We start from the raw sequence: 24,094 nt of genomic DNA, 5'->3' as shown, positions 1-24,094 counted from the left end.
AGGTTGGTTTATTGGAGTCTCTTTACTCCTCCATCCTTTCCCCTGGCCTCCACCTCTGTCTGCTGTGCTAAGCGTTTAGGTGCCTGTAGCAGACAGGTGCTTGTACCACTTCTTTTCTCACACTGTCAAGAGCATCCCAGAGACAGATTGTCGGGGCATTCTCACCAGTGCAGCCACGGGAGCTGTCTCCCTCGTCCTCCAGCCTCACCACAGCAGGCAAGCACCCTGGGGCAGGGTGATGGTGGTGGCTGGGTATAATTTACCCCAGCGTGCTGTTCAGCCATTTCATGGAGCTCAGCACCCCCCGCACCATGTGCATCCCAACCGAATTCATGCTGTCCACTGTAATTTCTCTGGGATCACCCAGCCTGCTAATGGCACCACTTCCTAAGCATCCCTCATACTGCTCTGAGGATGCTGGAAGCAGGGGAGGCTTAGCACCCACCAGGGGGTGGTGAAAAAAAGCAACTATTTTTACGTAAAATTCAATTGATACAGAGGCTCAGAGTTCAGAGGAAAGAGTCTAAAACAAATCATGGCCTCGGGAAATAACGTACCAAGAAAGTATTAGAATTTTAAAACTTCAAATGTATTTAAGGATTCCAGCTCAATATCTCCACCCTTTTCTGATGCTTCTACTGCATGCAGCCTGTTAAATAGCTAGTCAGAGAATTAAGTTTTTTTCCTCCCCTGACTCTTTGCAGTCTTCCTGCTGCAATGAGTGAATTTGCCTTAACTGCTTTTGATTAGATTGGCAAGTTAGAAACTGATCAGAATATCATATATATATCATATATTAGAAAACTTGATTCAGGAAAAGCTCTGGCCAAAAAACCATATTCTGATCTCTTCTTACAAAGTGTCACCTCAAAACACTCCTGTTTATAAAAGTATTCATTCATGGTTACCAGCTGTTCCCAAGGGTCAAAGGGACAAAGAGCCAAGTGGGATGTCGTATTGTTTGGCTCCGTACTATCCTGTTGATATAGCTCTGTTGTAATGTTCTTTTGCAGAACCCAGCTGCAAGGATGACATACACAGCCCATAGTCATTTTCTAGGGACTAGGAACAAGGGCTATCACAACTGCATCCAGTTTCTATTTTCTGCCACCCAGACATAAACCCTCATACAAAATTTGGGTCTTCTGAGACACTCTGAGAAGGAAGGGGGGCTGGTGTGCATGTGTGTCTATGTGTTTGTTGTGTACTTACGTGTGTTTGACTCTGTGTATTTTTCTTAATCGACTGTCCTTCTCTCTGGTTTATAAAGCTTGGGGATCAGATTTGGTTTCTTCTCTCCACAGGAGAGAGGTGGCACAGACCCACTTTCCAGCCTGACCTTCATTTCCCTTTGTTATCCCACAGGCCAGTTCCAGCAATTGTCTGTCTCACCCACTGGCAATGTCCTTCACAGCTCTTCAGTCAGCCCTCAGCCCGACACCATCCACTCACCTTCTCTTCCCTCTCACTATGGGTTTGATTGCCCTCCTCCCTCCCCGGCACTGATTTATTATTTTTTTTCCCCCTTCAGTTAGGCTTATCTTGTTCTTCAGCATATGCTTCATAACTTTCCCAGCTGTTGTTTTTCTTTCTCTTTTTCAGACATTTTCTCTCTCTTCTTGGATTCCCTTCTCAGGCCTATCCAGGACTGTCATTTGTGTATGTCATCCTTCTGTCATTCATATGGACTACAACTGCCTTCCCAAACATGACTTCCATATTAAATGCTACTAACTGAATTAAGTTACCACCTCCAAGCAAATTAAAACATTTCAAGACAGAGGTCCTTTTCATCTTCTTTGTCCAACATTTAATTTGCACATCTGTTACTCCCTGAAATGAGTATTCTGCTTATGCTACGCTTCCTTCCTCTACAACCCTGAATTCTGTTACTACTTCAGACTACCTTAGTAATGTAATAATGTAATGCAAATTATTTTTTAATACAGTGTGCTCCTAGGCTATTTATTGGTCAATGCAACACTTGAACCACAGCCTCAATCTGCATTACTGTAAGCATCTCCCAACACAGAAGCACTATCTCTTAACAAAACCCCAAGACCTGCTGTGTAAAAATCATTCGCATGTTAGGGCTGGCCGTATTTCAGCTGTAATCTCTTATAATAAACACCTATGAGGCTGAGTTATTGCCACAGTTTGCCTGTGACTATAAATCAGTCTCAACAGATGTTTATTCCTTCATATTCTATTAAGCTTCTGAGATTATCCTTGAAATATATTGGAATAATCAGCATTTGAGACATATTCATTTATACCAGCAGGATCTGCTGATGATAATATCCTTGTAATTACACCACTATGAGCATTCTCAGAAAGGACATCATTTTTTCTATCGTGATCCTTTAAAATATTTAGAGCTGTCGATTTACCATAATGTCAGAGTATTTCCTTGCCCTTTACCCTGTCTCAATACACTTTCCTACAGAATGGTAAGTACCTGACATTTGAGGCTCCTTGGTTAATAAAAGAGAATTTATGGCTAGCAGCTGACTTGGGAATGTATGTTGTAAATAAAGCATCATTTCCTTCTGTCTGACTTACAGAATTTTTGGAACAATGTGGCAGCTTCTAAGACACAACAGTCCAGACGTGAGGACAGAAATTAATTACTATTTTTCTGCAAAAGACAACAGTCAACCTTCTGCCTCCCTAGCCCAAGACCCTATTCACAGAGGATCATGATTAGAAATAGTCCTTGTGCTGGCTTTCTACACAGAAATAGATTTCACTCTGGCTGAACAACCTTGAAGGAAATACCTTTACTTGGGAGATTAATGAACACCTCCTGCTGAATTACTTGTTCGCCTAAACTCCCCATCTCCCCAGTGTAGGAGCAGGATATATTAGAAGGCAGTAGCAGACCTAGGAACAGCTGTGGTAGTTAGTTAGTGGACACTTTCCTCAATCCAACAGCCGAAATGTCACTCTTATCTGACTTCTTTAAAAGCTTCACTAGGGGTGCATCAGAAGAGTGAAGACTTAGGTTTAATGAGACTGATGCAATGAGAAAATGTGAGAAAGAGTATTCGTAAACCAGCACGTGGCATATTTGGTTTTATGTGAAATCCTGGTTCAGGTCTCATCAAAACTGTACGTTTGTATGTATGCATGTATTTGTTTTACAAACCAGGATTTTTTATGATGCAAATTATTTTGTCAAACAGGTTCCTGACAAGATCAGTTTAACAATCCTTATGTGTCGATATTACTCCACAACTTCCTTTTAAAAATAAGGTGCTTTGTAAGCACTGAGCTTACAAAGTGAAGCTTTTGTGGGTTCATCCACATACAAGTGTGAGTTCACACCTGGTATTTGGATTATTCTGCACCTTTGAGGACTGAGCTGTGATCAAAATGAACGATGGCCCTCCCCTGTGTGGATTGTCTAGTGTACAGTAATATGGCTCAACGTTTTTCCTCTCCCTCAGTGTGGAACTAACCTGATCTCTTTCTTTTCTATCCATCTGTTCATTTTCATTTATTCAATACCTCTGAAGTTTTCTGTTCTGTATCATATGGGATCAACATTAACTAACAGAACCAAAATATACTGTGCAGGACCTAGAGAGAAAGTGATGACATTATCTTGAAGAAACCTGTCTAAAAATAGAGCAAAATTGAACCAATGCATGCTAAATGAATGAAAGCGTGGCACCATGGCAGATTTCAGATAGTGATTTGGAGATAAGAATTATCGTTCCCTGTGTTTTTTTCTTAGTGATCGAGAAGGTTTTGGTCAAAACAATATTCGCCATCTTTTTCAACAATGCAGAAGCAAAAATAAAATTCTTGCCTGTGAACTTTGCAGATGTCACAAAACCCATGCAATGATAATTGATGAGGAGGACAGGTTTAGCTCTGCAGAAGAGCGTGAATCACATGCTAGACTGTGCCCACATTATGGATGAGAATGTATGACACATTTATCAGTGGTGTTTGTATTTTAGGAAACAGTGACTTGGAAGCAGATTTGAGCTGAACATGAGCTCAAAATGTGAGAGTACCCAAGAAAACAGTGACAATCTTATATCTAAAAGGAGGGAACTATTGAGCAGAAGACATGGTGTTACCACATGATGGTTTATTAGTGCAAGTTTGTATTCGGTTCAGCCATCTGCACATTAGCATCTGCACACACACACACGCTAAAAAGATAGGAAAGGTCCAGAAAAGAATGATAAATGGCATTAGCAATCTCAAAAATCTTCCTAATTCTGAGAGTAAAGAGCTTCAATCTATTTAATCTTTAATAGCATAAATATATTGCAAGACAGTAAGCTAGTCCAATACTTTGAAGAACATTATCTTTGCTGTGCTGGCTGCCCACAAGTATGTTCTTTACCCTGTGGACAACACAAGGTTATTTTGCCCTCAAGAAAAAGAGGGCTAGCTGTTTTGCATTCACCATGGTTAGAAGTGGACACAAGAACCACTGTTGTAGAGTAACTAGTTTACTAACTTCTTGTTGCCTGGTGGTAACTCACCCTACACTGCCACATCCCCACTGAACTCAAAAGTAAGTTAAAAGATGATGTGGTCAGGACACAAAAGTACAAACATAAGAAACTATAGTATTTTTGTGGTCCCTTTAAACTAACACAATCCAGCAGCTGGAAGCTGAAGCTTGAAACATTGAGACTGGAAATGAAAACCTAGTTTTCTGGAGATGTTACATCTATCAATTACATTCCTGAAGCGAAAATTACAAATGTTTCTAAAAGGTCACGTAGAAGTTTTATCTTCGATACAGGGGATCCCTTAAGAATATCTTGGATCTGATTTGTCCAAGCAGCCAGATTACACAAATAATGACATTCCCTTTTAAAAATCAATGTATTTGTAAGATCAAAAATTTATGTGTCTGCTTCTCCTTCCTTCACATGTGATCCATACAGCCACTATACTGCCAGGAGTATAAATGGTAAGAATGTCTGGACTGAAAATCAGTATATGGATTACATGCTCACTTTAAATGATCCTTTATAAATTATGATTTATTTATAAATGGCCCCTTATCATTATGATTTAATGGTAAAGAAAGAGAAGACACAGCCAGCTGCAAATGAGATTAAAGTTAGGAAAGGCATAGAATCATAGAATCATAGAATCATAGGGTTGGAAGGGACCTCTGGAGATCATCTAGTCCAACCCCCTTGCCAGAGCAGGGTCACCTAGAGCAGGTTACACAGGAACATGTCCAGGCGGGTTTTGAATGTCTCCAGAGTTGGAGACTCCACCACCTCTCTGGGCAGCCTGTTCCAGTGCTCTGTCACCCTCAGGGTAAAGAAGTTCCTCCTCATGTTTAGGTGGAACTTCCTACGTTCAAGTTTGTGCCCATTGCCTCTTGTCCTGTCCCCGGGCACCACTGAAAAGAGCCTGGCCCCATCCTCCTGACACCCACCCTTTAAGTATTTATAAGCGTTGATAAGGTCACCCCTCAGCCGTCTTTTTTCCAGACTGAAGAGACCCAAATCCCTCAGCCTTTCCTCATAAGAGAGGTGTTCCAGTCCCCCAATCATCTTTGTAGCCCTCTGCTGCACCCTTTCCAGCAGTTCCCTGTCCCTCTTGAACCGGGGAGCCCAGAACTGGACACAGTACTCCAGGTGCGGCCTCACCAAGGCAGAGTAGAGGGGGAGGATGACCTCCCTCGACCTGCTGGCCACGCTCTTCTTGATGCATCCCAGGATGCCATTGGCCTTCTTGGCCACAAGGGCACATTGCTGACTCATGGTCATCCTGTTGTCCACCAGGACTCCCAGGTCTCTTTCCACAGAGCTGCTCTCCAGCAGGTCAGCACCCAACCTGTACTGGTGCATGGGGTTGTTCCTTCCCAGGTGCAGCACCCTACACTTGCCCTTGTTGAACTTCATAAGGTTTCTCTCTGCCCAGATCTCCAACCTGTCCAGGTCTCTCTGTATGGCGGCACAGCCTTCCGGTGTGTCAGCCACCCCACCCAGCTTGGTGTCATCAGCAAACTTGCTGAGGGCGCACTCTATCCCCTCATCCAGGTCATTGATGAATATGTTGAAGAGGACTGGACCCAGTACTGACCCCTGGGGAACACCACTCGTCACTGGTCTCCAACTAGACTCTGTGCCCCTAATCACAACCCTCTGAGCTCTATCTTTCAACCAGTTTTCTATCCACCCCACTGTCCATTCATCTAACCCACACTTCCTAAGCTTCCCTATGAGGATGCTGTGGGAGACCGTGTCAAACGCCTTGCTTAAGTCAAGGTAGACCACATCTACTGCCCTCCCCTCATCTATCCATCTAGTCATGCCATCGTAGAAGGCTATCAGATTAGTCAGACATGATTTCCCCTAGGTGAATCCATGCTGAGTACTTCTGATAGCTTTCCTTTCCTCCACGTGCCTTGAGATGACACCCAGAACGAGCTGTTCCATCATCTTTCCAGGGATGGAGGTGAGGCTGACCGGCCTGTAGTTCCCCGGCTCCTCCTTCTTGCCTTTCTTGAAGACTGGAGTGACATTGGCTTTCCTCCAGTCCCCAGGCACCTCGCCTGTTCTCCAGGACTTTTCAAAGATGATGGAGAGCAGCCCAGCAATGACTTCCGCCAGCTCCCTCAGCACTCTCGGGTGCATCCCATCAGGGCCCATGGACTTGTGAATATCTAGATGATCTAATTGGTCCCTCACTCGCTCCTCCTCAACCCAAGGGAAGTCGTCTTCTTTCCCTGTTACTTTATTCAATGCCTGGGACTCCTGAGGGCCGGGCCGAGCAGAAAAGACCGAAGCAAAGAAGGCATTCAGTAACTCTGCCTTCTCCACATCCTCTGTCACCATGACTCCTGCCTCATTCAGCAGTGGGCCTACAACTTCTCTGGTCTTCCTTTTGCTTCCAATATACTTGTAGAAGCTCTTTTTGTTGTGCTTGATGTCCCTAGCCAGGTCTAATTCCAAGGCGGCCTTGGCTTTCCTTGTTTCATCCCTGCACGCTCTGGTGGCATTCTTGTAATCCTCCCAAGGGGTCAGTCCCTTCTTCCACTTATTATAAACTTCCTTCTTCCACTTGAGCTTTTTCTGAAGCTCCCTGCTCAACCATGCAGGTCTCCTGCGTCCCTTGGCCGATTTCTTTCTCTTAGGGATGCACCGATCCTGAGCTTGGAGGAAGCGGTCTTTGAATATCAACCAGCTTTCTTGAGCCCCTTTGCCTTCCAGAGCCCTAGCCCACGGGATCTCTCCAAGCAGTTTCTTGAAGAGGTCGAAGTTAGCCCTCCTGAAATCCAAGGTTGTAATTTTACTTCTTGTTGTTGTTTTGTGGATAGTACCCATGATCCTGAACTCAATCATTTCATGATCACTACAACCTAGGGTGCCCCCAACCTTAATGTCCTCCACCAATCCCTCTGTGTTTGTCAGTACCAGGTCTAGAAGTGCTCCTCTCCTTGTTGGCTCCTGTACCACCTGTGTCAAAAAGTTATCATCAATGCACTGGAGGAGCCTCCTGGACTGTGCATGCCTGGCTGTGTGGTCTTCCCAGCAGATATCGGGGTGATTGAAGTCCCCCATGAGAACCAGGGCCTGCGCTTGCGAGGCTACCTTCAGTTGTCTGTAGAAAGCCTCATCAGTCTCCCCATCCTGATCAGGTGGCCTGTAATAAACACCCACAACAGTGTCCCTCATATTTGCCTGTCCCTTAATCCTCACCCATAAGCTCTCAACCCGCTCTTCATCCGCCCCTAGTGAGAGCTCGATGCATTCCAAATGCTCTCTCACATAGAGTGCAATTCCACCACCACGCCTTGCTGGTCTGTCTTTCCTGAAAAGGACATAGCCATCCATGACAGCATTCCAGTCATGCGAGTTGTCCCACCACGTCTCAGTAATTGCAATGAGATCATGGCCCCGCAACCGCACACAGACCTCCAGCTCTTCCTGCTTATTCCCCATGCTGCATGCATTGGTGTATAAGCATTTCAGAGAGGGAGTTGTGTGTGTAGTTTTGACCCTTGAGATGTGGTGTGCCTTCTGGCTTTCAGAAATACTGGCACACTGGCCCACGAGCGCTGAGCAACTACACCCTGGCACCTCACCAGCAAGCCCAGTACCATCCCCACCCCCCTTCAGATCTAGTTTAAAGCCCTCTCAATGAGCCCCGATAACTCTTGTCCTAGAACCCTTTTTCCCCTGGAGGTCAAGGTATTCCTGCCTGTTACCAGCAGGCCAGGCGTTTTGTAGATCAGGCCATGATCAAAGAACCCAAAGTCCTGCCGGCAGCACCAAGCTCGAAGCCAGGCATTGATCTGCTGGGTCCTTCTATTTAGCCCCTCATCATTCCCCGCAACTGGGGGAATAGACGAGAACACAACTTGCGCTCCCGATGCTGAAGGCTGAGCTCTTACTCTTCCATATCAGCATTACAGCATCGTACGAATTGATTGCATGAGCATTCAGATGAAGCGTAAGCTTCTAAACACCTTGCCATCACTGAAGATATGTCTATAGAAAGGTTGCCCAAGGTATATGTTTGTAAGGTATAGACAACACCTGTTTGTTTGGGGGTTTTTTGGTGAAATATATATGAATATATATTGCTTCAGGTCAATAACCTGCTTCATCTCTGCTTAACAGGACACTGCACTCACCATTTCCTGTTCCTTAACAGCTTTTGCTCTTGTTGATTTAGACAGTAAAAAAGGAGGACGTCAACCCTCTATTTACTTACAGCCTAAATCCTGTCCCAGATCCCTGCAGCACTTGCAGTGCTACAAAAGCCCATGGAAATGATACTTCTTGCCATTTTAATTCATAGAGGTGTGTTGAGCGTCAGTGGCTGAAGAGAGGTAAAATTTTTAATTTCACTGAGGAGTCTTGGGAAATTATATCCTATCCTTTTAGTCTCAGCCTTTCTTCTTTGAAGGTTAAAATTTTCAGAAACAAGGTATCTTGCATGCAGGATCACTTTAGGTTTTGCCCATAGACACATAGACACATACACATGGATGAATATCAAAGGATTTGCAGAAAATCTGAGCAAAAACCTGACAGGAATCAATGTTCTGTCAAAATTTCAGTGCAGGATCCTTAGACAGCAGCACTCTCAGCTTTCCCAGAGCAAGACCTGATGTACGAGGTTAATCACAAGGATTCGTTTTGTTGAGGGATCAGAAACCCAAAGCTGGCTCTGTATAATACCTAAATCCCTTAATGCAACCAGCAGAGCCACGGTGCTTCTGTCCTCTAAAGCTGATACTTTCTATTAATTCAAGATACCTGTTCATTTATCTTTTCTTTCCAGGCCAATTGCTAAGGGAAGGGTTTTGTGGTTGGAAGAAAGGCAGGAGAGAAACTACTGGCCCCTTTGTAGTCAGTAGGACTTTTATCACTGTCTTCAGTTCTGGATTGCACTGAATACTTTTGTATATGTAAAGTTACATTTCTGTAACTTTTTCTACACATTTATTCACCATATCTGTACATGCAAAGGAAAATTAGAAACACTTCTGAACTCTGTTTTCACACGGAGACGAAAGGTCTTCCCAGAAAACAACTAACATGAAAAATTTTAGGCATACGTGTATTGTTCTCTAATAATTTCTATAACATAAATTCAAAGCTCCAATCTATTGGCTCCTAAGGATGAGACACTTCCATGGACATCTTTAGACAGTGCTGGGACAAAATCCTACCCGGAACTCATCAGAATTTATGATATTCAAAACCTGAATCTGAATTGTGTTCTTTGGTCTAATTTTTGTCAAAATCTACAGAACACATGGCAATCCTACAGCTGATTACATTTCTCCATCTCACTGTGAAGGCAGGGAAAATGGCATGGAATGACTTCTGACGAAGAGGACAATGTGAACATGATATTCCTGGACTAACCCCTTTTCTCTGTATCACTTCAAATAGGTAGTGAAAGCTGACTAATCACATTAACATTTAAGGACATCATTTTATAATAATGGCTGGGAGATATCTTTGTTCATACTATGCTGTAAAAAAATGACCTGAGCAGAAAATACGCTTTGCATGAATCTCACAGTTATCAGACTAACAAGCATACAGTAACTAGAGTGTGTAGAAATTACAATGCAGTATGTGGAAATCTCATAAAACAGGCTGTAATTTGTGAAATGGTTAAAACAAAAAAAAAGATCTGTTAAGAAGTCTGGAGACAGAGTAAATATGGTCAGTTCCTTCTGTACCAGAAGAGCTACAAGAATCTCCATATGGTCAAGGGAGGTGATTCTGCCCCTCTACTCTGCCCTCATGAGACCCTACCTGGAGTACTGCAGCCAGCTCTGGGGCCCCCAACATGAGAACGACATGGACCTGTTGGACCAAGCCCAGAGGAGGGCCATGAAGATTATCAGAAGGCTGGAGCCCCTCTCCGCTGAAGACTGGCTGAGAGAGTTGGGGTTGTTCAGCCTGGAGAAGAGAAGGCTCCAGGGAGACCTTATATAAGCCTTCCAGTAACTAACGGGGGCCTACAGGAAAGATGGGGCGGGGCTCTTCATCAGGGAGTGTAGTGATAGGACGAGGGGTCATGGTTTTAAACTGAAAGAAGGTAGATTTAGATTAGATATTACGAAGAAATTCTTTACTGTGAGGGTGGTGAGGCACTGGAACAGGTTGCTCAGAGGAGTTGTGGATGCCCCATGCCTCAAAGTGTTCAAGATTAGACTAGATGGGTCTTTGAGTAACCAGGTCTAGTGGTAGGTGTCCCTGCCCATGCCATCTAGAACTACATAATCTTTAAGGTCCCGTGCAACCCAAATTCTATGATTCCATATACCTTTATCTCTCATTGGTATTATGTCTGAAGAATGAGAGGTGATCAAATCAAATTAAATTTTTAGTGAAATGGACTCATGGTTACAAAATATTTTACTGAAAATGGCCTTGCTGCTTCAAGTATGGGCACATATATTCCATTACAAGTTGAGTGTGAGTGTATGTAAAAATATAAGGACACTATCTACATTTACCTACTCTGATCCCAGTTGGCTGCAAAAAGCAGAAGAATCTTCCTGCCACAGTGGTCCCGATTTTCCAGTACTCCCGGGAACCCATCTGTCAGAGCTCGTTTGATTCCTGGATCATCAGCCTTGAAGTTTTTAAACATATCCAGATTTAATTGGCGATACTGGAAGTACTGAGCCAGCAGTCTGAAGGCCTCAGTTTGGTGAAACTTTCTGGCTCGGAGAAATCTCAAGATGAAGGCATCATCTGTACGTAAAAACCCAATGTCAGGCCTTGTGATGATCATGTCCCTGACTTGCTGGATATCCTGATGCAAAATGTCTGGGTTTTCATTCAGTTCCAGACGGGCTTTCTCTATAGTCTCTGGACTAAGTCCAGCCTGTAAGTGGGTCATCTCTGCAAAACACTGTTTTCCAAATTCTTAACTTCAGATGTTTTAGTGGGAGAAGTGCTGATCCCATTCAATTGATGTGAGCGTGAGCCATTCAGAAGCTTTTTGCTATCGAGCTGATATTTAACAAATGAAAGCGAAGGGCTTTTCTTATTCTTGCAGAAAGAGTAACAGGCAGTTCACATGTAGAATAATCCATCCAAAGGAAAGTGTTGTTTATTCCATAACTTACTAAAAGAAAAAGCAAATATATAAAAGAAAGATTAAATACATATATAAAGCCTACAGGAATGCTTTTCTGAACTTTATATACCAATAAAATTGCTCTGTGTGCTTCATATGTAAGAGGATACCAGTCAAATAATTTCAGAATGGGTGCATTTGAGATAAGGCAGTCACTGACTTCTTGAATGTATATATTCAAGCTTTCAGGAAGGCAATCTTATTAACTGATAATTAATACTAAGCTGTATCAGCGTATTATTAGAATATATTTTGCAAAATTTTCTTACAAAAGTGTTGGGGTTCCAGCATCCCATAACTCCAAGCCCAGAATGACAAAAGCAAAAATAATAGTAATTTTTTTCCACTCCTAACACAAGCTACATTTCAGCTTCCTAAGTATGCATATTTGCACTTATCATATTAAGTATAACAACTGTTGATTTGGTTTTATCACCCTTACTATCAGCTTGTAGCTTCCCCTGAATTAGCCTCCTATCTAATAGTAAAACAGATTTTTAAAAAAACCAAACTCTACCGACATCAGGGGTATTTTCTACTTGATAAAACCTCACTGAAAATATTTCCCATTGAGATTTAATACATCTTCATGGGAAACTTCCCATGAATAAAGCGTTTGACGAATCTAATCTGACAGGGTTGGTGTTTTAGTTGAAAAGAGATGTATTTTATTCCAAATTCTTTTTTCAGTATCTTTCCTGAATACCTAGTTCTGAATTTCATTTTCATTCCTGTACTTTACCTAGAATTTGTTTTTACAAGTATTAGAAGAAAAGCTGCTTAAGCTGTTATGTATGAGCAAAATGGTACAGTGAATCTCTTACATTTCAGTGACATAATTAGCAAGAGGCTGTCATCGAAGTCTGTGTAGTTACACTTGTGTGAAAAAAGATCAAGGTCTGTTCCAATGTGAAATGTGTGTGAGGAAAGATCAAGATCCATCCAATTTTTCAGCCATCAAAAAAACAGACAAGCAAACAAAAAACCCCACTGCTAAACTGATCTCTCTCTCTAATTTCTGAAAACAAAAAATTGGTTTTAAAAATTAAAAGAGAATCCCTCAGTGAAAGACATACATTATTGTATTTGGAGAAAGCTGTTTGGAAAGTTATGAATTATTTATAGCAAAACAACCATTTCACTCAGCCGCTCCCCTGGGTTTAGCGTTCTCATATCAAACAAAGGGGAGAGCAGTAGCCAGAGCATTTCTTCATCCAGGAGCTGCTCAAAGTTACATTGCAGGACCTGGAAGCCAACCAGCACAAGGGATGCCCAAGTTCCCTGTTTTTCAAGCTTGCATGTCATTGATAAAAACTACATTTTAGATGCCACAGCTGCAGCCCCGAGATGAGATCCCTAAATTTGAATACAGACGTTTTCTGCATATTTGCTTAAAGGACATTTGTGGCAGGAGATAAGCTTTTAATTCAACAGCAATGTGCATTAGACTTGTCTGTGGGTGATACAGAGGAGAGTTTGTTCAGCAGTCTCTTTCTGTATTCACTGTGGAGCTGGAGTTACAAAGCGCTACCTGCAGGGCAGCGTAACTGGTTATTCATCAGCCTGGGAAAACTTGGGAAAAGGCAAACCTGGGAGGAAAGAAGGCTGGCTGCCTTTGACAAGTCACTATGGAGTGCAAATGACTCCAGAAAAGCAAGCCCTGAAGTTTTGAGGGGGCAACCTATGGGTGCAAGTTGTTAAATTCTTAAAGAAATTAGAGTTGTATTAAAGGTGGACACATAAAGTAACAGTTATTTGCTCTCTTCTCACCTCTATTAGACCAAATTAGGAGAATCTGATGGTATCAACTGAATTCCACTAATGTAAAACTGATGTAGGCCATGGGAAAATCAGGCCAATATTTTGTGCTTAAGATCTCAAATTAATGGTGGCATTAACATTTTCTTGCATAAATCATGTTTTTAGTTACAATTGCCTCCATGAACTAGTTAGGGGAACTTGGTTTATTTAAATGTGGCACGATCATTGGGGGAGTGTAGTGTAAGGATTGGTTCTCTCCTAGTTTTAACAGCAAGTCATAAGGAGGCTGGTTGTACTTGAGGGTGGTCAGCAGAGGGGTGGAAGCAAGGAGCTTATCTAAGGTCTGCATCGTATCTGGTTCAGGGCTCAGTATGAATTCAAACACCTTTAGAACTTCTGTGACTTAGAATTTTAGAATCATAGAATCATAGGATGGTTTGGGTTGGAAGGGTCCTTTAAAGGTCATCTAGACCAACCCCCCTGCAATAGGTAAGGCATCTTTCACTGGATCAGGTTGCTCAGAGCCCCATCCAGCCTGACCTTGAACACTTCCAGGGATGTGGCATCCACAACTTCTCTTGGCAACCCGTTCCAATGTCTCACCACCCTCAGAGTAAAAAATTTCATCTTTATATCCAAGCGTTAGCCCATGTCCTGTCACTACAGACCCTGGCAAAAGCTCTCTTTTTTTCTTATAAGCCCCCTTTAAGTACTGAAAGGCTGCAATAAGGTCTCCCTGAAGCCTTCTCTTCTCCAGGCTGAACAACACCAACTCTCCCAGCCTTTCTTCATAGGAGAGGTGTTTCAGCCCCCCGACCTTTTTTGTGGCCCTCCCCTGGACCCATTCTAACAGGTCCAAGGACTTGTGGCAGTTAGCTGTGGTCCCCCAGTGGGTTCATCCATTTTCTGAGAGTTTATGGGAGTATCACTGTCCCTTCCTCTGCTCCTTTTAGAGTCACGGAATCATAGAATCATTTAGGTTGTAAAAGACCTTTAAGATCATCAAGTCCAACCACTAACCTAGCACTGCCAAGTCCACCACCAAACCATGTCCCTAAGCACAACATATACACTTCTTTTAAATACCTCCAAGGATGGTACCTCAACCACTTCCCTGGGCAGCCTCTTCCAATGCTTGAAAGCCCTTTCAGTGAAGACATTTTTGCTAATATTCATCCTAAACCTACCCTGGCGCAACTTGAGGCTGTTTCTTCTTGTCCTATTGTTTGTTACTTAGGTGAAGAGATCAACAGCCACCTTGCTACAACTTCCTTTCACGTGTTGAGTTGTAGAGGGCAATAAAGTCCCCCCTCAGCCTCCTCTTCTCCAGGCTAAACCACCCCAGTTCCCTCAGCTCGTCCTCATAGGACTTGTTCTCTAGACTCCTCGCCAGCTTTGTTGCCCTTCTCTGGACATGCTTCAGCACCTTAATGTCTTTCTTGTAGTGAGGGGCCCAAAACCGAACACAGTATTCATGGTGCGGCCTCACCAGTGCCAAGTACAGGGGAAAAACCACTTCCCTAGTCCTGTTGGCCTCACTGTTCTAACTCCCATCTCCACCAAGATGCTTCTTTGGAAATATGGCAAATTCATTAAGGGTCAACTGCAGTCTAATCCAGAAGAAAACAGGGTTACACCAAGAAGACAAAATCTGGCCCTTCAGATTTTCTTATAGGATCCCCAAGCATTTATTCTCAAAAATTATGCTACTTATTAAAGTTTCATACTGTTTTTACCTTATTTAAATGGATTAGCACCCTTCATGCCCAGGATGATCCCAAGGTGAGGGAGATACTGTCCTCTCTTGTCAGATGTTGTTGCCAAAAAGCAACTTACAAATACTCAGTCTAACAAAAGATATATTTTTAAGGGCATTTCAGAGTTTTCTGATAGTTATCTGAGCTATAGCCATGGGTTACAGTTTACAGGAGGGTCTCTATAGATTACCTGATTATCAGCTGGAACAGACTTTGCACTAAAATACTTTATTGGCGTAAAGTTATATATTGCAAAATAATCCAAAATATGTATGAACAATGTTGTCTCTATCTGAATCATAACACAAATCACGGGGTTAGCACCATTGACTTCATTGACATCAGTGGATGATTTGGTTCTCCCACTGCTTACCCTGACAATAAATTTAATGCTCCATAGCTACCTAGTTTAATTGTCATTGTGCTTTCTCAAATGGTGCTGATTTATTCTGATTCCCAAAGGTATAACAGAAGCACTTTCTCCATTTTCACCCCCTCCCACACATGGCAATTTCTTCTTCTCTTCTGGTGTTCTGTACAACTCTGATCCATCTGCCAATTTTTCAGATGTTTACATCTTTGTTCTGCCTTTTTTTTTTTTCCCCAATGAAGACGCAGGCCTTTTTTTTCCCTATCTTGAATATTATCACTGCATGTTGGCACACTAGACTCTTTGTAATAGTCTCAACAGCTGTTTTTCTGTGTTGTGACTCTTTGTTCCCAAAGGACTATTTGCTCTCCTAATGTCTTTTCACAGCCACTTACAATAAATCATCCCTCCAAAGGAACAAAACCCAGCTTTAAACAAGGAAAAATAATTAACAGAGGTTTGAAACACAACATATTAATATGGAAAAAAAAGGGAAATGTCCACCAAAATTGTGGTGTCACATGCCATTTCAGCTTATTCATTTTCACTCCCAACAAGAGAATGACAAGGGACAGAGAGTGGCTTTAGGATGGGTAAAATACTGAAAATGTAGAATCATAGAATTGCCTGGGTTGGAAGGGACCTTCAGGCAAACAGTTTATATTCTTGACTGACCCTCAAAAATAAGATCTAATTAATAATAAAATTTATAGTAATACTTAATAATTAACTAAAATAAAAATAATATCTTAAGGAAGTATGTATAGCAATTTCCATCCAAAGATCTTAACATGCTTTACTGCTCTCTTTTCAATGACAGCTTCTGGATCAGCATTCAATCCCTATTTGCTTTACATCCCCTGGAAAATTGGCCAAAACCTGCTCTCAGTGATGACAACGCTTGTCTGGATCATTTTGTTCCTGCCCGCTTAGCTGTCCCTGCAACACCATTTGCCTCTTGAAACATTGTCCTCGTGTCCATTTGGCACATCCCCATCCACTTCAGTTCCAGAAAGTTTTTAGTTGCCTCTGTCTACCGAGTGGTTTCCATTCAGTCCAAAGCTATATGCCATGTGAAATTTCGTTACCGCAGCTTTCAAACAAGGAATGCACTAGGGTTTGATCCTCACCTGGTATTAATAGGAATCACTGTTATGATTTGTCTCATTATATAATTCCTAACTCCTAGCGTTCATACAGATATTAGCTGCTAAAATCATGCCAGAAAAGAAGGGAGTGGGCAGGGAGGGAGAGAAAATGGTAATCTAGAATGACTTCATCTCAGAGTGTGGGTGTCATCTCATTAAATTGCTTTTTAAAAAATATTTTGATGTTAACTGCGGAAAACATCTTGGGGCTATGCTCTGCTTATCAGGGATTGCTCCAAAAGGGCAGGGGAGGATGAATCCATAGCTGTACTTACAGGAATGGCTCCTATGGCACTTTGTGACCTTATGGTACCTTAGGAGGAACCCGCACTACAAACCGAGTGCTTAGACATAGAAAGGGACATACCCCAGCTCCGTAAATTAATTTCAAAAGAGTGATGAGAAAAACTGGCTCTCGTCCTTGGCTGCTGGATCCTGGCATCTTTCACAGACACTGGGGAGAAGTACAGCCCTGAGTGATTTGCCTGAGGTCACAGAGGACACATTTCAAAACGCTGGGAACAGACCATATGTCTCCTGAGCTTGAGCCTCAAGCTTGCACGTTAACATCTGGGCAATCTTTCCCTCCTATTCATAATTCTCTGCATCACGAGAAAAGTGTCAATCCATGTTGCACAGAAGGAAATGGAGAAGTAGACTGCAGCTTTCCCAGCGTCCCCAGTGTAATCCCCCTAAGCACAATCAGGAGCCCAAAAGTGTACCATTTCTTTATGTTTTTGCCAAGAGCAATCCTGCTCTGGGGGAACCTGACAGGTCTATCTCTCATCTCAAGTCCAATAGCCCAACTGCTGCTTATATTATCACAGAATCACAGAACGGCTGAGATTGGAGGTCATCTGGTCCAACCCTCCTGCTCAAGCGGGGTGACCCAGCGCAGGTTGCCCAGGACCATGTCCAGACAGTTTTTGAATATCTCCTAGGATGGAGACTCCACAACCTCTCTGGACAACCTGTGTCAGTGCTCGGTCACCCTCACAGTGAAAAGGAGTTTTCCAATGTTCAGAGGGAAGGTTGCCTGTTGCCCCTGGTCCTGTCACTGGGCACCACAGAAAAGAGCCTGGTTCCATCTTCTTTGCACCTTCCCTTCAGGTATTTGCACAGATTGATGAGCTACCCCTGAGCCTGCTCTTCTCCAGGCTGAACAGTCCCAGATCTCTGGGATGCTCCAGTCATTTAATCATCCTTGTGGTCATTCATTGGACTTTCTCCAGTATGTCCATGTCTCTCTTGTACTGGGGAGCCCAGAACTGGATAAAGTTCTTCAGGTGTGGTCTCACCAGTCCTGACTGTTATGAACATCCCCTGCTTCCTTGTAGACCTTCCCTAAGGGATTATATTCTCCCAGTCAACGTAAATGAGTTAAATATTGCAAGTCTTTCTCCGGCGAGTCCTAGAGCTCCTGTAAACCTTCACTAGGGAATTGTTGCTTCTCTTCAATATGAAAATAGGGAACATTTGTGACTGTAACAGCTGTGTGGAGAATTTGATGGTTTCTCACACTTTCTCAGGATGCAATCTCCTCGCTCAGGTACAAAAACTAACATTTCTTTCAGTTCAGTAAAAACAATACGTCACAGATTCCTATTCGACTCATATTACAGTCTCCTTGTCAGCTTAAGTCAGTTACAGGTTACCCTCGGGCCACATCTATCTGTCCAGTGGTGGTAATTTAGCCATGGCACAACACAAAACATGGCAGCAACTTAACGGATCTTTGTAGCTCTCTGCACAGTACGTAGGGCAGACACATCTGCAACACCCACCTGCATTTGTCCTGCTGTTGCTACAAGCTGACCGGCATGAGGAGACACTGACAAGGTTGTCTAATAGATGTAAAATTAAAAAATTTCCTCATTATCTTTTGACCTGAAATGTCCAAAACTTATTGCCTACCTGAATATTAAGGAATAGGACCACGTGCTGAGGAGAACTTAAAGAACTTGTAAATTAAAAAGTTAAAACACCCAGGAACTTAATGAGATTCCTTCAGTATTTCCCCAAATCATAGTTTTAAAGTTTTAAGTGTTCAACAGCCACAGATAAACTGCAAATCCCTATGAAAATGCAAGGCCTGACCTGTGGCATGTCAAAGAAGCAGCAGGCTACAAGGGACTTCCATCTCAGTCATGAACTACTCCAAGTGTCACCATGCCAAAAGCATCCTGCCCACTATTGGACAAAGCGATCACTTTCTCCAATACTATAGAAATTTCTTGCAGCTGAAATTATCAGCAATATGCAAAACATAAATTCTGACCCCCAAACTTGATAATTAAGTGCAGAAATCCGATAGCATGGGATCATAATATTGGTGCCTGAAAATCCCTAAATGCACTGTAGAAGTTGTGTTCCAACACCTGCACAAAGATATACAGAAGGAACAAAATACATTATCAAGATATTTAGTCCTACATGAAGTTTATCTAATTTTACAGTTCTTTTGCTTCACATTTTTAAAATTAAGTTTCTTTAAAAAAATATGAAATGCAATGGTGATGCCCTATTAGTGGCTGACTTCATTCTGCTTTATACATTAAGACAGAGAAAGGCATCGATCATCCTATGGGGTGGTAGTGGGGCGAGGAAGGAAGGGAGGAAGGGAGGGAGGGAGGGAGGAAGGAAGGAAGGAAGGAAGGAAGGAAGGAAGGAAGGAAGGAAGGAAGGAAGGAAGGAAGGAAGGAAGGAAGGAAGGAAGGAAGGAAGGAAGGAAGGAAGGAAGGAAGGAAGGGAGGGAGGGAGGGAGGGAGGGAGGAAGGGAGGGAGGGAGGGAGGGAGGGAGGAAGGGAGGAAGGGAGGAAGGGAGGAAGGGAGGAAGGGAGGAAGGGAGGAAGGGAGGAAGGGGAAAAAAAACCCAAAACACAAATACCTAAAACTGTTTGGAAATTCTCAAACTAAATCCTCAGAGCAGCATTAGTTTCAAGAGGGAAAGGACTTACAACTCATCTGCCAAAAACTACGTGAACTTCTGCTCACTGAACTTCCGCTCACTGAACTTCCCCCTCCATAAAAGACTGAAGTTGCTTCTTTTTTATTTTTTTTTTTTTACCAGTAGGACCCCATTGTCATATCTTGTTTGTCTATGTGCCAGACACCACAGCAATGGGCTGTGAGAGAAAATCATACTTGCTTGCCAAACAATAACACAATTGCTTTAGTAACTGTACACTTAAATTAACACTTGCATTAGTTTACACTCTTAGTTTGAAGAAAATATTCTCCATCCTTTTGTGAGGCTGATGATTTGCATTTTAACTGGCATAGTCCTCTTTTGGAAGATGAGGAGACTGCTGTTACATGTTGCAGTGAAACAACCTCTGTGTTCAAAGCACATGGAGTTTAAAGAATTATGACCCAGTGCTATGGTGTGGATTCTGCAGCTCCTCTGTTGCTGAACTCAATTACACTGCTCACACTACTACTCGGCAGCACTCAGTGCTACTCATTGTAAGAGTATCTCATCTCTGCACCAGAATTTAAGTTAAAAATGGTGATATAAAGTAAGAAGGCTTTTGGCAAAGGTTGTAATATTATTCATTGTTTTGCATATGCCTTGCAAGAGTCTAATTTTTAGAAAATACTCGATAGTTTTCAGAGCTGGATGCACCAACAGAATTCTTAAAATTATTGGCAGCATTTTATAACACATACATACCAGACCTGATTATGCTGACTACACAAACTGCCCCTGTAAACTTCAAGCTGGGATACAGACTGCAAACCAGGGAAAGCTCTATAAGGTCATCTGACTTTTCATTATATGAGAAAGTAAACTCTTATCTTTGCTATGCAGTACATGGCAAGATACTGCTACATAATATGTCCTTTAGGTGCTGGCATTGCATTAACTTTTAGTAATGGAGAAAATGCATGCTATCATCTGATTACTCAGAAAGCACAAGAAAGCAGCCTTTCTGTAATTTAATTTTTCCTTCCAAATATGATCCAGTCACTGTGTAGTGATGGACAATGAGTAGCCATCTGCTCCTTAACTTTGTTATTACTGGTGCTTGTTTAGATTGAGGAATCAGCATTTTGAAAAGGGAAAGCCTCCTTTCTCCTATGACCTTCCTCACCCTCCCAGGATTAAATCAATGCAAACAGAATTAAATTCAGGCCAGTAGCATGCATGGGGTTTCTCCAACCGCTATTTGCTTTGTGTTTATTTTCTATATAAAGCCTTCTCTGAAAACCCTCACTGTTTGCAGACACCACAACTTAATTCTTGATTTCCTGCAGCAAAGGATCCACACCTCACTTCTTCCCTGCACACATAATTCATCATTGTTTGCCATTAGGAAAGCAGAACATTTGACTGACCCAGCACATTCCCTCCTCCCTTTAATCCCTCATCCCCCTTGGGGTCGAATATACCTGGTCAAAACAGGTATCAATTTACTGAGGAACAAACAGGTATCTGCTGCTCTTTGACAAGCTCCTATCTGTTGGCACTTGGCTGGAGTCCTTACTTGGTCCCTTAACTCTCCGTTTTAACCCTTTCCTCTTCATCCCACTCACTTCTCCCCTGCTTTCAAATTGCATCTTGACTTTCCGTTGCAACTTGTGTTCTTTCCCCTGCTTTGTCCAGCTCCTGAGCTGCTGAGCTGATTTTTCCAGCCCTCATGCCCTCTTTCATGAAGGATTGAGGCTCATGGTGGAGAGGGAAGACAGAAGGGGTTAAGAAGGTGAGGTTAAGAAAATGAGGAATGGGGGGAAACAGGGGCAGGGAGGAAAGGAGACAAGGGACTGGGGCAAGGAAGAGAGTAGACAGGGAAGGTAGAAAACAGGAAGACAGGAGGTAGAGAAGCAGGGCAAGGAGGACTGGAGGCAGAAGAGGCAGGGGAGATAGGAGGCAGGAAGCAGGAAACAGGGCAGGAAGGAGAGGCAGGGGAAGCAGAGGAGGAAGGGGAGGTAAGGGAAGTAGGGCAAGCAGGGCAGGGAGGAGAAGCAAGGCAGGCAGGGGAAGTAGGACAGGCAGGGATCAGGGTAAGGAAGAGAGGCAGGGCAAACAGGAGATAGGGAAGGAAGCAAGGAGGCAGAGAGAAGTGAGGTAGGACAGGCAGGAGAGGCAGCCAGGGGAGGCAGGGAGCAGGATAAGGAAGCAGGGAGGGATCAGGCCAGGTGAGAGGAAGAGGATGGAGGGAGCAGGGAGGGATCAGGCCAGGTGAGAGGAAGAGGATGGAGGAAGCAGGGCAGGAAGGGAGCAGGGAGTCAGGACAGGCAGAGGAGGCAAGCAATGGAGGCAGGGGACATGGAGAGAGGGGAGGGAGTGAGCAGGGGAAGGAGGCAGGCAGGGCAAGCAGAGCAGTCAGGAGGCAGGAAAACAGAGGCAGGACAGGCAGAAGAGGCAGGGAGCAGGAGGCAGAGCAGGCAGGAGGCAGCAGGCAGGGCAGGCAGCACAGGCAGGGAGCTGGGCAGGCAGCACAGGCAGGGAGCTGGGCAGACAGCAGGCAGGGAGCAGGGAAGGCAGGGCAGGCAAGGAGCTGGGCAGGCAGGGAGCTGGGCAGGCAGGGAGCTGGGCAGGCAAGGAGCTGAGCAGGCAGGGCAGGCAGGAGGCAGGCAAGGCAGGCAGGAAGCAGCATGCAGAGAAGGCAGGAGGTAGCAGGCAGACAGAGCAAGCAGGGCAGGCAGACAACAGGGCAGGCAGAGCAGGCAGACAGCAGGGCAGGTAGGAGGCAGCAGGCAAGGCAGGCAGGGCAGGCAGGGAGCAGGGCAGGACAGGAGGCAGCAGGCGAGGCAGGCAGGGAGCAGGGCAGGTAGGAGGGCAGGCAGGGCAGGCAGGAGGCAGGGCAGGCGGGAGTCAGGCAGGGCAGGAGGGGAGCACGGCAGGCAGGAGGCAGGCAGGGCAGGCAGGAGGCAGGGCAGGCAGTAGGCAGGGCAGGAAGGAGGCAGGCAGGGCAGGCAGGGAGCAGGGCAGGCAGGAGGTCGGGCAGGCAGGAGGCAGGCAGGGCAGGCAGGGAGCAGGGCAGGCAGGAGGCAGGGCAGGCAGGAGGCAGGCAGGGCAGGCAGGAGGCAGGCAGGGCAGGCGGGGAGCACGGCAGGCAGGACAGGGAGAAGGCAGCAGGCAGGGCAGGCAGGGAGCAGGGCAGGCAGGAGGCAGGCAGGACAGGCAGGAGGCAGGGCAGGCGGGAGTCAGGCAGGGCAGGAGGGGAGCACGGCAGGCAGGAGGCAGGCAGGGCAGGCAGGCGGCAGGGCAGGCAGGAGGCAGGCAGGGCAGGCAGGGAGCAGGGCAGGCAGGAGGCAGGCAGGTCAGGCAGGGAGCAGGGCAGGCAGGAGGCAGGCAGGGCAGGCGGGGAGCACGGCAGGCAGGACAGGGAGGAGGCAGCAGGCAGGGCAGGCAGGGAGCAGGGCAGGCAGGAGGCAGGCAGGACAGGGAGGAGGCAGCAGGCAGGGCAGGCAGGGAGCAGGGCAGGCAGGAGGCCGGGCAGGGAGCGGCCCCTGCCCGCGGCGCGGCGCGGCTGCGGCCGGAGCTGTCCGCCCGGAGGTGCTGAAACGCCGCAGCCAGGGCCCGGCGGCGCGGGGGGGCCGGGGAGCGCGGAGAGCCGCCCTGCTGCAAAGCGAGAAAACACAAATCCAAATACCTGCACAGCGCCAGGCTGCTGCCGTGGGGCGGCGGGGGGCTGCGTGGGACGATTTTTTTTTTTTTTCCCCCTGTAGGTGTCCTTGCTGTTGAGCTGGGTGGGTGAGAAAGATCTCCCGGCTCCCAGGTTCAGGCTCAGATCTCTCTAGAAAACTGTGAATGAGCGAGCGCCAGCTCCACGGGGCTATGATTTTTTTTTTTTTTTTTTGGTAGGAGGCGTGTGCACCAAAGGCTGGGTCCTTCTACTCGGCGGCTGCCGTCCCCCTGGGTCCTAAGCCCTCCTGCCGCCCTCCCGGCTGCCTCCCGGCGATCCCGGCGCTCCCAGCCTGCGGGCTCGGCGCACCGCCACCGCCGAGGGAGGGGTGACAAAGGACCTGCGGGCTGCTGACAGCCGGGAAAGCAGCAGCACAGCCGGTTACTGGGAGCTCAGCAGCGCGGGCTTTCGCCTGGTGGCATGGTCTTCACCGCCTCTTCTCTCGCATCGCCCCTTTCCCAGCGAAACTCGTGGAACGCGCAACCTCCTGCAGCATTTACAGCAGGCACAGAAAGGGTAATCTTCATGGGCCGTGTATTATAGATGGGCTGCCTTAATGAACATGGCAGCCTGGGTTTGTAAGGGAAGTTCTTCTGGGTCGCAATACCGGTACATCTAGCTCAGGGTGCTGTCACCACCAGCAGCCACAGCAAACGCCTAATGAAGAATATAAAAACAGGACAAGCTTCACCCTTGCTATCTCCCAGACCCTCTGCCAAGCATCTTAAGTTCAGGGATTTCCCCAGCAATGTGGTGCCTGTGTTTTTAGGATGAATTTGTCCTCCTCGAACTTTCACAGTCTCTCCTAGTATACATCCA

General features: G+C 45.2%; 1 protein-coding gene across 1 annotated transcript in view; it reads right to left on the bottom strand.

The window, feature by feature from the left end:
* The window catches only part of CLVS1 (clavesin 1), a 110,171-nt gene extending 86,291 nt beyond the window's left edge, over positions 1-23,880 (bottom strand). The window contains exons 1-2 of the mRNA XM_074577124.1: positions 23,243-23,880; positions 10,979-11,595 (exon numbers count right to left, since the gene is read on the bottom strand). Of these exons, the coding sequence (XP_074433225.1) occupies positions 10,979-11,367 (389 nt within the window). The 5' untranslated portion in view covers positions 11,368-11,595; positions 23,243-23,880. The remainder of the gene's footprint in view (positions 1-10,978; positions 11,596-23,242) is intronic.
* Between the last annotated feature and the right edge of the window lie 214 nt (positions 23,881-24,094).

This window comes from Larus michahellis, chromosome 2 (assembly GCF_964199755.1).
Source record: "Larus michahellis chromosome 2, bLarMic1.1, whole genome shotgun sequence".
Classification (NCBI taxonomy): domain Eukaryota; kingdom Metazoa; phylum Chordata; class Aves; order Charadriiformes; family Laridae; genus Larus; species Larus michahellis.
The sequence above is the reverse complement of the archived record's forward strand: the minus strand, read 5'-3'. Positions and strand labels throughout refer to the sequence as shown.